The sequence below is a fragment of the Lineus longissimus genome, chromosome 10 (genome assembly GCF_910592395.1).
Source record: "Lineus longissimus chromosome 10, tnLinLong1.2, whole genome shotgun sequence".
NCBI classification, from domain to species: domain Eukaryota; kingdom Metazoa; phylum Nemertea; class Pilidiophora; order Heteronemertea; family Lineidae; genus Lineus; species Lineus longissimus.
The window spans coordinates 622,509-632,951 of record NC_088317.1 but is presented as its reverse complement, the minus strand read 5'-3'; the positions used below and the strand labels follow the sequence as shown (position 1 = coordinate 632,951).

Below are 10,443 nucleotides of genomic sequence, written 5' to 3'. Positions count from 1 at the left end.
ACTACCTCCGACTAAAATCGAGGAAATCATTGCCCGCAAATTGGTTTAATTCTTCTTTACGGAATAAAGACAAATGGGCTTAACTTATTATTTTAAGTTAACTTAGTAGCTTTGATTGGAGGATTTGTCTTATTTGAATCCTATTGGAAATCACTTTAGAACTATATGCTTGAGCGCCGGACAATGGGTAGTAAAATATCAACATTATTCATACGCGGAAACTCGCCTCATGACAGGGTTGAAACGATATTTCACGACGGGCAACTGTGTGGAGAACATGAAAATCATGTGATTTCGGACATGTCATACACTTGCTGTTGGTCGTTTTATGAAGTTTAACCCGATTTAACTCGAATTTGCTGTTTTGAGAGAAAACATATTGTGTCTCTGAATTCTACACATAATCACTAATCATTCAGAATGAAGAAAAAGGTGAAAAAATTGGTGACTTTCTCATGTAACTCGAAAATAACAGCCGTACCTTTAGTGTTATATAGTGTATGGTTAGTGTTTACTGTAGTGTAGGCCTACATGTAATGTATGGTGCTGCTCCCCAATTTCGAGTCATCCCCAATTTCGCGAAAACCCGTTTTTTCCCGTTTTCTCGCGCGTCACTTCGTTTCCAGAGAAGAAATTTTCTGATTTTTGATTTTCATTTCGTTCCGCAAAGAAAGCGCCCAAAATGCGTCCTAAACAGGCAAGCAATTCTCTAATTACGTTCAAAACACTGGGTCAATACCTAGGATCATGCACACGACACAGAAACACAACAATCAGTCGCGCATGCGCAATACCCCGCGAAAATGGGGGAGCCGCTTCGGATTTGTTTTGGTCTGCATCGATCTTTCAGTGAGCGATTTCAAGATTAATTCACGCTTAAAACATCCACGCAGCACCCCAGATATTTCGTTATTGATCTCAAATTTCGTAATAAATAAGCTTTTGCGTGTATGGAATCGCTGGAAGCTAGTAAATCTGCACTTAGTGATAAGACCCGCGAAAACTGGCTCCTACATGATACTGTCATCACTACATACATTGCTGGAAAGGCATGTGATAAATCTTTGAGGGTAGGCCACGGCCCCATAAATGTCAGAAAATGGAGTGTCTCAATTCTGAAATTGTAAATTTCAAACCCTTCATGTCGACATCTGTCCTTCATTTCATTGAAGGTGTTGCTGATGGGGAAGAGTGGGTCTGGAAAGACAAGTATGAGGTCCATCATCTTCGCTAACTTCATCGCCAGAGATACTAGACGACTTGGTGCTACAAGTAAGTATGGGCAGCAATCTCATGAGATCAGGTGAGGTCAAATAGGAAACAGATTATCATTTAGTTAAAGATGCTATCCAAAAGTAAGTCTGGAATATAATATTACTCTTGCTTTCTCTGACCATCAGCTCATTATGTGGATCTCGTTTAATTCATGCGACTTTTGTCCCTTTCCAGTTGATGTTGAACACTGTCACGTGCGCTTCCTCGGCAACCTGGTCCTCAACCTCTGGGACTGTGGAGGGTGAGTATAGACGCACTTCACGAGAAGAAGCAGGAACTAGTACAAGGTTAATCATCTAAAGCTTGGGTTAAGCAGATACTGGTTGAAGATCTTCATTGTATAGAGGATTCAGGCCAGTTATGCCAGATACTAATAACTTCCTTCTTTGTGTCATAGTTGCTTTCTAGGTCATTGAACAACATGGTGGTATATTTATAGCTTGTTGCCACTTCTGTAAGTGCTGTCATTTCTTCTTATTCAGTCAGGAGGCGTTCATGGAGAACTACTTTGCCAGCCAACGTGATAACATCTTCCGAAATGTGGAAGTGCTCATCTACGTGTTTGATGTGGAGAGTCGTGAACTAGAGAAAGATATGCACTATTACCAGTCATGTTTGGAGGCTATTCTACAGAACTCTCCAGAGGCGAAGGTCTTCTGTCTTGTTCACAAGATGGACTTGGTGCAGGAGGATCAGAGAGAAATTGTGAGTTTGGGCCCACACACAGCCAAATCTGATTGTAATTTGAATTTTTTGAAAAATAAAGACATTTAGACCGCCTGCAAAGTGAAAGTCAAGATATTACAGGAAAATACATTGTAGAGGAATATCTTAAAATCTTAAACTGTAAACCAAAGCCTTGCTATAATATTTGTGTTATTTGCTGTGTGTTTTCGTCTCTTCGAACTTTTGTAATCTAACTGCTGTCATTTCTCCTTGTTGGACAGATCTTCAGAGAACGAGAGGAGGACCTGAAGAGATTATCCAAACCATTGGATTGTACGTGTTATGCAACGAGTATTTGGGATGAGACTTTATACAAGGTAAGCCAATACCCACACTGGCTACTCTGTCCTACCTTAACTCGCTACCTACAATCTCTCTATCATGTCATCTCAATGTACAATTATTTTAAAATTTCCTTTCCACATTTCAGGCTTGGTCCTGCATTGTTTACCTCCTCATTCCGAATGTTCAACAACTCGAGGTCAACTTGAAAAACTTTGCCACTATTATAGACGCAGACGAAGTGCTGCTCTTTGAGAGGGCAACATTTCTGGTAAGTTGTCAAGATTTCACAGTCTGTCCATGGGTTAGGTTGTGCTTGTGATTTTCTCATCATTCGGCTAGTGTTCAGTATGTTGGTCATTCTGATGGTCATCGGCTCCAGGCAGTTGATCATTGACAAGAATTAGATCAGTTTGAAGATACCATCTACAACTAACTGAAAGGCAAAAGCCCACAGATTTAGAATTTGTAGAACGTGTTGCAGCTGCTTTGATATTTTGTTATATTCTTGTGTCGACCTCTTCCAGGTGATCTCACACTGCCAGCGTAAACCTCACCGTGACATCCACAGGTTTGAGAAGATCAGTAACATCATCAAACAATTCAAGTTGAGCTGCAGTAAACTGGCTGCGTCGTTCCAGAGTATGGAAGTGCGCAATGCCAGCTTCGCCGCCTTCATTGATATCTTCACATCGAACACTTACGTTATGGTCATCATGTCTGACCCGACAATCCGTGAGTACCACTACCATCCTGGATGCATTTGACTGCTGTTGAATCACATGTTTACAAACCTTTTATGGTATGACCCATAAACTGTTTTCCTGTAAAGAGGGATATGGTTTTCAGAGACATCTGCCTACAAGTTGAGTTCACACGAGTATTTATGATAGCGGTGTTAGTGTCTGATGCCAGGTATAACCTCTACTGAAATGAATTGGTCATTTTGCATGATTCGGATGAGAGAAAGTGATTATGTGAGTTAATGTTGACATTTCTGTTCTTCCAGCGTCTGCTGCCACGTTAATCAACATCAAGAATGCAAGGAAACACTTTGAGAAGTTGGAGCGGATAGATCAGGGACAGCTTGGAACACGATAACGACGTCTGTGTAATCTGACTCTGAGTGGGCTTAACATTGACCAGGGATTGAAAGTAATTGGATGTTTTGGGGAACCTTTATGGCTCAATTTGTGAATGGATGACTTGAGGACGAAGCAGGTAAACATATGGGTGGACCTCTGTTAGTGTTAGTTATTTAAGATGGTTAAGTCTTATGTGATGAGCTAATTCACTGTCATAATTCAAGAGTAAAAATTAAAAATCGATACTGTCTTTTAAGCTGATTGAGTATTTTCTAAATTTGGACAGGATTAGAATCAGCAGAGAGCCCTCTGTTTTGACCCATTAAACCGACAGACTGAACTTGCAGAGGCATTGTCTCTGTAGGTTCTGCTGGTGTAATGAAGTCTGCTGAAACCAAATAGAGTCCAAATCCTGGTGTTCGGTACAAATTGTAACGTATCCAAAATGGTTGGTGATTGTAAAAAGTGATGTAAAGTGTATATAACTGACATGTAAATAAAAGTAACATTGAAAACAAATCTCTGGCTGTGTTCAGGAAGAATTCCGAACTTGGATGAGACTGTCCTCGTGTGAGTGATGTCTCAGGATTGGATTGGTGATGGTGCTCTCTCGTGTTTTAGGGGGAGATTGTCCTCATGTTGGAGACGGGATGTCTTCAGGAAGGATTCCCAACTTGGAGGAGACTGTCCTCGTGTGAGTGATGTCTCGCGATAGGATTGGTGATGGTGCTCTCTCGTGTGTTTTTGGGAGAGATTGTCCTCATGTTGGAGACGGGATGTCTTCAGGAAGGATTCCCAACTTGGAGGAGACTGTCCTCGTGTGAGTGATGTCTCGCGATAGGATTGGTGATGGTGCTCTCTCGTGTGTTTTTGGGAGAGATTGTCCTCATGTTGGAGACAGGATGTCTTCAGGAAGAATTCCCAACTTGGAGGAGACTGTCCTCGTGTGAGTGATGTCTCGCGATAGGATTGGTGATGGTGCTCTCTCGTGTGTTTTTGGGAGAGATTGTCCTCATGTTGGAGACAGGATGTCTTCAGGAAGAATTCCCAACTTGGAGGAGACTGTCCTCGTGTGAGTGATGTCTCGCGATAGGATTGGTGATGGTGCTCTCTCGTGTGTTTTTGGGAGAGATTGTCCTCATGTTGGAGACGGGATGTCTTCAGGAAGGATTCTCAACTCGGAGGAGACTGTCCTCTGTCCTTATGTGAGCACGTTCTCAGGAGTTGGTTCGTGGTGCTCTCTATGATGGAAATAGAAGTCCTTGAATGAGATTGTCCTCGTGTTTGGGGACAGAGGAAAGGATTCTAAACTTGGAGGAAACAGTTGTGATATGAGTGTTGTCCCTGGGTTTCATGGGCTGGTGGTGCTCACAATAGTGGAGGGAGCAATAGAGTCTCGTATTCCTTGGGAGAGACTGTCCTGATACTGGAGACGGGGTGTGTTCAGGAAGGATTCCCAACTTGGAGGAGACTGTACTTATATGTGAGTGATGTCTCAGCATTGAGTGGGCATGCTCTCGGAGGTCAACAGTCCTCGTATTCCAATGAGAGACTGACGACTGACCTCTTGCTTGGCGACGGTTATCTGACCTTTTACATGGACCTGTCAGCTTATCAATAGATTACAATTTGGATTAATCTGTACGGCGTGACGGTGGTATGATGAGGCATTCCATTTTCTGTATCTGAAGTATCCGTGAAGGACCAAAAGACAAGCATTCCTGAGAAAGTAAAGTTACACAGAAAAATCTAAAATATGCATCCGTTTATTAAAATAACAATCATGTAAAAAACCCATAACCTTTGAAGGAAAATGCACCAGTACCTCCACCACCATGACACGAAACTAACACAGATTTCCTTCTGATCTGAGTCGGGTCGGACTACTATCGTATAATTATTTTGGATGTAAATGTGCCAATTGTCCCCTAGATTTCTCCTGGCCTGATTGTCTTGACGCCATTCACCATTGGCTCACTGCAAAAACACGAAAGAATCATATAGCTGAAAAACTAACGCACAAATCATAGTATCATCATCAGTATACAATCATCATTAACGTCATTATCCAACCCTGGTTAAGAATAGCTATTTTCTCTATCAAAAGCGGATACGCCTGCCTTGCGACATCTTCCCTAACATTGCAGTCATCGCCAAATGTAACTCAACTTTGAACTTACGAAGCGTGGTCGTCTCCAGGTATGTTAACATGGCTTCCAACCAGCATCGCGCTACCAAGCCCAAGATGGGACCCGAGATATTGCGACTCTTTCATGTCCTCTTCAACAATTATATCCTTCCCTTGCCGGCAGTGGACAATAAGAGGCCAGGTAAAGATGAACACTCCAGCCAGGATGCAGGCTCCGCCCAGATAGAATGACCAGCCGTAGTCACCTGTCGCATCATAAAGAGCCCCTGGAAAAAACAAACATCGAGATCAGAAGGAAAATCATTCGGAAGGGGTCCTTTCCTGTCATTTGTGACCCCGCCTACTGCTGGACCTTCCGTCGAAAATAGCACTGATCCACTCATTCTATTCGACCTCAGTTGTCCTCGGATGTTTTCGTGACGGTTCGGACAATTACGACCAATTAGGGCTTCAAAAGTGATGCGCATCCACGTGACCAAGACTAACTAGCGGAATTGGTGAAGCCGCCATACTTAAAATTGATACGTCATTCGCATACGGGAGTGGTTATTTGAATTGCTTGGCCTGATGGTCCTGCACATACCTGCTATGGGTGGTCCGCTCACATACCCAAACGTCTGTGATAACAGGACGTAGGCTAACCCAGCATTCACTTCGCTAATGTCTACAAAGTTCAACACAACGATTTGCGCGAGTGACGTATTTGGCGCCAAAAAGAAGCCAAAGGATATGGCCCAGGTTACGACCATAGCGTAGGAGGAGAGGAGGGGCAGAAGTAAGGCGGTCACTCCCATCAAGGCTGAGAAGCAGTAGGACATGATGAGAGGGTCCGTCCCCCGGCAGCGACAGTTGGCGATAGCGGAGGTAAAGACCCGGCCGAAGAGGTTGGCCAGGCCTATGGCGGAGAGGATCAAGTTGCTGAATTCTCGGGAGACTCCGGTCAGATACTCTGTCATGGCGCTGATGTGGATGTAGACTATGGAGATCCCGGCCCCAACGAGGCTGTGGTGGATGAGCAGCAAAACAAAGCCCATCCTCCGAAACGATGTCCTGCACATGGCCAGTTCCTCGCGTATCATTTCTGGTGGCGTCCTAATCAAAGCTCCAGTAACGAACAGGTGGAGGTTAATGCCAGTGTTGATGAGTAAAGTTCCTCGCCACCCGTACTCTGCCAGACATGCATTGATGACATAGGGCATGAGGAAAGCCCCAAATCCACTCCCGCAGGTGACGAGCCCTACTGATAAGACTCTGGCACGTTTCTTGAAGTAGAAGGCCACGGCGGTGCTTGATGGAACCAAGGTGATGCCCATACCGAAACCTGGAACAGGGAAGGATATGTTCAGTTAGCTGCTGTGTCTGCATGATTTGTTTTGGTCTGGCAGTATCCAGAACTAGTAACAATAGACCTCTGGTAAACCTAATTTTGTAAGTACAAGTTTTTTTGTCCATTATTTCTTAAGGGTTAGAGTATTACGATATATATATATATACATATATGTGTGTGATGCGGGGGGGGGGGGGGTCTATCAATAACAGTTAAGATCAATATCAAAAGCCCTTCTATCGGGTCGTCTGCAGGGCACATACCAAATACGAGTCCGTAGAGAGCAAATAGTGTATAGACATTGGTTGAGAATGCCGATCCAAGGACTCCCGAGGAAGATAGGACGGCACCAATGAGACACGTCTTCCGGTACCCCAGTCTCCCGGTCATGTAGCCTGATAAGGGCGCTGGAACAAAATGCCAAGAAACTGCATGATGCAGGGAAGCGGTAGACAAATAACATTCCGCGGCCGCAATCAGTCCTTCACGTTAGTCCTAGACATGACATGACTTTCTTTATAAACCTTCGATTGTCAAATTCATGCACATGTATATACATGAACCTGATGCCTTTGCCGATGCCAAGGCAACCCGATTTCTTTTAGGCTTGCAAGTCGATAGTGGCTCGTGCTGGACTCTAAGTCGGTATATAAATTCAACTTACCAACAACTGTCAATGATCCAATGAGGACGGCTCCAATCCATGACGTCATTCCACTTCCGACCTTGAACTCGTCAATCCAACTGACGTAGTATATGCCGACAGAGTATAGATTTGCTGCTAAGATCGCCATATGAGTGAAGCACGTGACCAGTAAGACGTATCTATACTGGAAGAGGTTCCCCAGCATTTTGGCGGACATTGTCTTAACGTGCTCGGGAAGATTCAGATATTGTTACTGTGAGAGTTTAATAGATTTTGGCAGTAACCATGGTAACGGGAGACCTTATTAATTTATCCACCGGGCTGTAGGAATGTGGAGATCAGAATTTCCACGACAGTTCGTTTCATACGTTGCAAGGAATACCGAAGATCTGTAAAGATGGATGGTGGGGTACCCTATCTAAGTGTCAGTAGAGAACGAGCCAGTTTTACCTAAACACGTAACTGATGTGAGTCTATTTATAATACAGCACCGCAGACGACCCTTGTCTGTCATCCTCTTATCACAGAAGATGAGGCGACAGTCTCAGACATGTTAGAGAAAGTCCCGCAGTGGTCTTACAAGCAATCCAAACCACGTGGGTCGTCTTTGCGTCCAGTGACCTTGCGACCATGTTTTCAGGTCAAATGCGTTGAATTAGTCCGAAATGATCCTGAAATGATGAATCAATCAATCAATCAAATATGACATTTCTAAAGCGCCCAAATTTGGTGAAAATTTCACCAACTCAAGAGAAGAGTTAAAGACGGAAAGGACGAAGCACTGGTGAAGTTCAGGTGAAGCGAGTACGAATATGAGTCGTCAACTCATCGGATGACTTGCGGCTTTAACAAACCCCCGAAACTTGGCGACACAGTCACGTATATCAGTATTACTATTATACACATGTACTGAGTGGCCTTGTAAGCGTACCATTCGAGACAATCAAGCCGCAATCCACGAATCAACAATGGAACAATGGCATCGTACACGTTACCTAATATATCAGCAGTGATATAGGAAACATATACAAAATGCTAGTAATTCCGTTATACCACTGAGTACAAACCCACTATCGTTCTCGGTCAAAATATAAACCTCCCAATTGCTACTTGGCATGGTCAGTGCAAAGAATCGTCACGATTTGGAAGATAAAGTACGGACACGTGGGAAGGGTTATCCTCGAAAAACCAGAGTGCGTATCCTCCCCTCGCACACGCTACTGAGCTCGGTGGTGTCGGCGGCCTGAAGTTCAGGATGGAGTGGGGTAGTAGGTATTGAAACAATGCATTTCGTGATAGACGCCGAGACGGATAATCAGCTGATGTCTTATTAGGACAATGGAACATTGCGTGTACAGTGAACACAGGAAGTAATCTGATCGAATGACTATTTGCATGTTAATTAAACAACTGATCGAAAAAAGTAATGTCATGTTCTTTGTTTTCGATTTAACCCCTCAGGACGTTTTCTTCTCACTTTCCCCCCTATATTCTCGGGTATGAATGACTCAACAGTTTCCCAAAAAATTATCATTCAGTGCAATTTTAGTTGGATAAGCAAAGAGACGTATGCAAGTGTACGTTAGTTGTGGTTTTAATGCAGAGTTTTGCCATTTTCCTGGGATAGCGAGATGACCTCGAAAATATGGATGACATTTCCCGGAAATTCTTCCTCGAATCGGAATGCCCTCGAGAAATGTGGTGCTCTGGGCGTTAATGAAATTTCCACACCAGCTGTTGTTTGACCAACTCACCATGATTATACCCTATCGATCTCAACCAGCGTTACCAAGGAAATGTGTAAATGTGGAAAAAGTGCGGAAAAATAATTGGTCTATGGCATTAGCTAGATAATAAGGTGAAGCTGGTAACGGGCCAGCCAATGAGGCAGGCCGACATAATCAATTATTGTTGCACTGGGCGAGTAATATGTCATAATATAGCCTAGTAATCAATGATAATATGGTAATTTTATATTTGATGTGACCTTTGAGCAAACCCATGAAGTATCATGCCTATAGTTGCTGCTCAATACGGTACTTGATCGCTCATGTGACCAAGCAATATCAACGGCATTCGTAAAGAAATCCAGGTGGGCCCTATCCAGCAACGATGGTATCAGATTTCCCTCAAATGATATCCCCTTAGTAATATATATACATGTATATACAACTAAGCCCACAGCCCACATGTTCGTCTGCTACTTCTAACTCGCCGCAGTGAGGAATTCGTGTATCTCTCTCCTCGCCATACTGGCCACGGCTTCCTCAACGAATGCCAAATCCGACTTTACCACAAGCTGTATCCAGATCCGGCCAGTCCGACATTGCATCTAAGTCTGGTGACGTTTACGCGTTTCTGAATCAATTACCAGTATCAAACTAGTACGGTGGCCCATAGAGGACATGCGTTTATTTTCAATATAATAGAAAAATTTTCTTTTTACAATGCGTTTTTTTTCTCTCGAATTACAACCGCCGTCGGATTTATATCTCACCGCCGAAAAAATAATTTCCACCGCCGGGTAAAAAATAATAATTCCCACCACCGCGGTGGAAATTAATATCGACCGCGGTGGAAATTAATATCCACCGCGGTGGAAATAATATCCACCCGGTGCCAATATTAGTAACGAATTAGCTCCCGCGGTGGATATTATTTCCACCGCGGTGGATATTATTTCCACCGCGGTGGATATTAATTTCCACCGCGGTAGTGGGAATTATTATTTTTTACCCGGCGGTGGAAATTATTTTTTCGGCGGTGAGAAATAAATCCGACGGCGGTTATAATTCGAGAGAAAAAAAACGCATTGTAAAAAAATTTTTTTCTATTATATTGAAAATAAACGCATGTCCTCTATGGGCCACCGTAAACTAGAGAGACATCTTGTGTTCGAAACGTATAATTAGGCTTTATTGATTTTTGCCAGTCGATTTGCTAAACGCATGGA

At 43.4% G+C, this 10,443-nt stretch overlaps 2 protein-coding genes across 7 annotated transcripts; one reads left to right on the top strand and one right to left on the bottom strand.

Annotated features, from left to right (window-relative positions):
• Positions 1-283: 283 nt before the first annotated feature.
• On the top strand, positions 284-3,887 carry LOC135494485 (ras-related GTP-binding protein A). Its single transcript, XM_064782518.1, has 8 exons — positions 284-432; positions 1,173-1,272; positions 1,450-1,516; positions 1,758-1,980; positions 2,223-2,318; positions 2,432-2,554; positions 2,811-3,018; positions 3,293-3,887. Exons 1-8 carry the CDS (start codon positions 421-423, stop codon positions 3,382-3,384), a joined length of 921 nt encoding a protein of 306 aa, XP_064638588.1. The 5' UTR covers positions 284-420; the 3' UTR covers positions 3,385-3,887.
• A 1,086-nt stretch (positions 3,888-4,973) lies between these two features.
• Positions 4,974-9,822, bottom strand: LOC135494479 (monocarboxylate transporter 13-like). 6 transcript variants are annotated; one of them, XM_064782510.1, is made up of 6 exons: positions 9,784-9,822; positions 7,509-8,161; positions 7,108-7,251; positions 6,101-6,838; positions 5,549-5,783; positions 4,974-5,345 (listed from the first exon to the last, which is right to left on the bottom strand). In XM_064782510.1, the coding sequence occupies exons 2-6, from the start codon at positions 7,705-7,707 to the stop codon at positions 5,297-5,299; spliced, it is 1,365 nt and encodes a 454-aa protein (XP_064638580.1). In that variant the 5' UTR covers positions 7,708-8,161; positions 9,784-9,822; the 3' UTR covers positions 4,974-5,296. The 6 variants fall into 6 exon arrangements, with proteins under 6 accessions (XP_064638580.1, XP_064638577.1, XP_064638578.1 ...); XM_064782507.1 differs by having other exon boundaries at positions 8,558-9,813; XM_064782508.1 differs by having other exon boundaries at positions 8,562-9,813.
• Between the last annotated feature and the right edge of the window lie 621 nt (positions 9,823-10,443).

Excerpts from the sequence above, each read along its gene's own strand:
- LOC135494485 (XM_064782518.1), top strand. Across the intron at positions 1,981-2,222 it reads AGGAGGATCAGAGAGAAATT|ATCTTCAGAGAACGAGAGGA; the intron begins GTGAGTTTGGGC and ends CTTGTTGGACAG. Across the intron at positions 2,555-2,810 it reads TTGAGAGGGCAACATTTCTG|GTGATCTCACACTGCCAGCG; the intron begins GTAAGTTGTCAA and ends GACCTCTTCCAG.
- LOC135494479 (XM_064782510.1), bottom strand. The coding sequence starts at position 7,707 with ATGTCCGCCAAAATGCTGGGGAACCTCTTCCAGTATAGATACGTCTTA. Across the intron at positions 6,839-7,107 it reads TCTCTACGGACTCGTATTTG|GTTTCGGTATGGGCATCACC; the intron begins GTATGTGCCCTG and ends TCCCTGTTCCAG. Across the intron at positions 5,346-5,548 it reads CCTGGAGACGACCACGCTTC|TGAGCCAATGGTGAATGGCG; the intron begins GTAAGTTCAAAG and ends GTGTTTTTGCAG.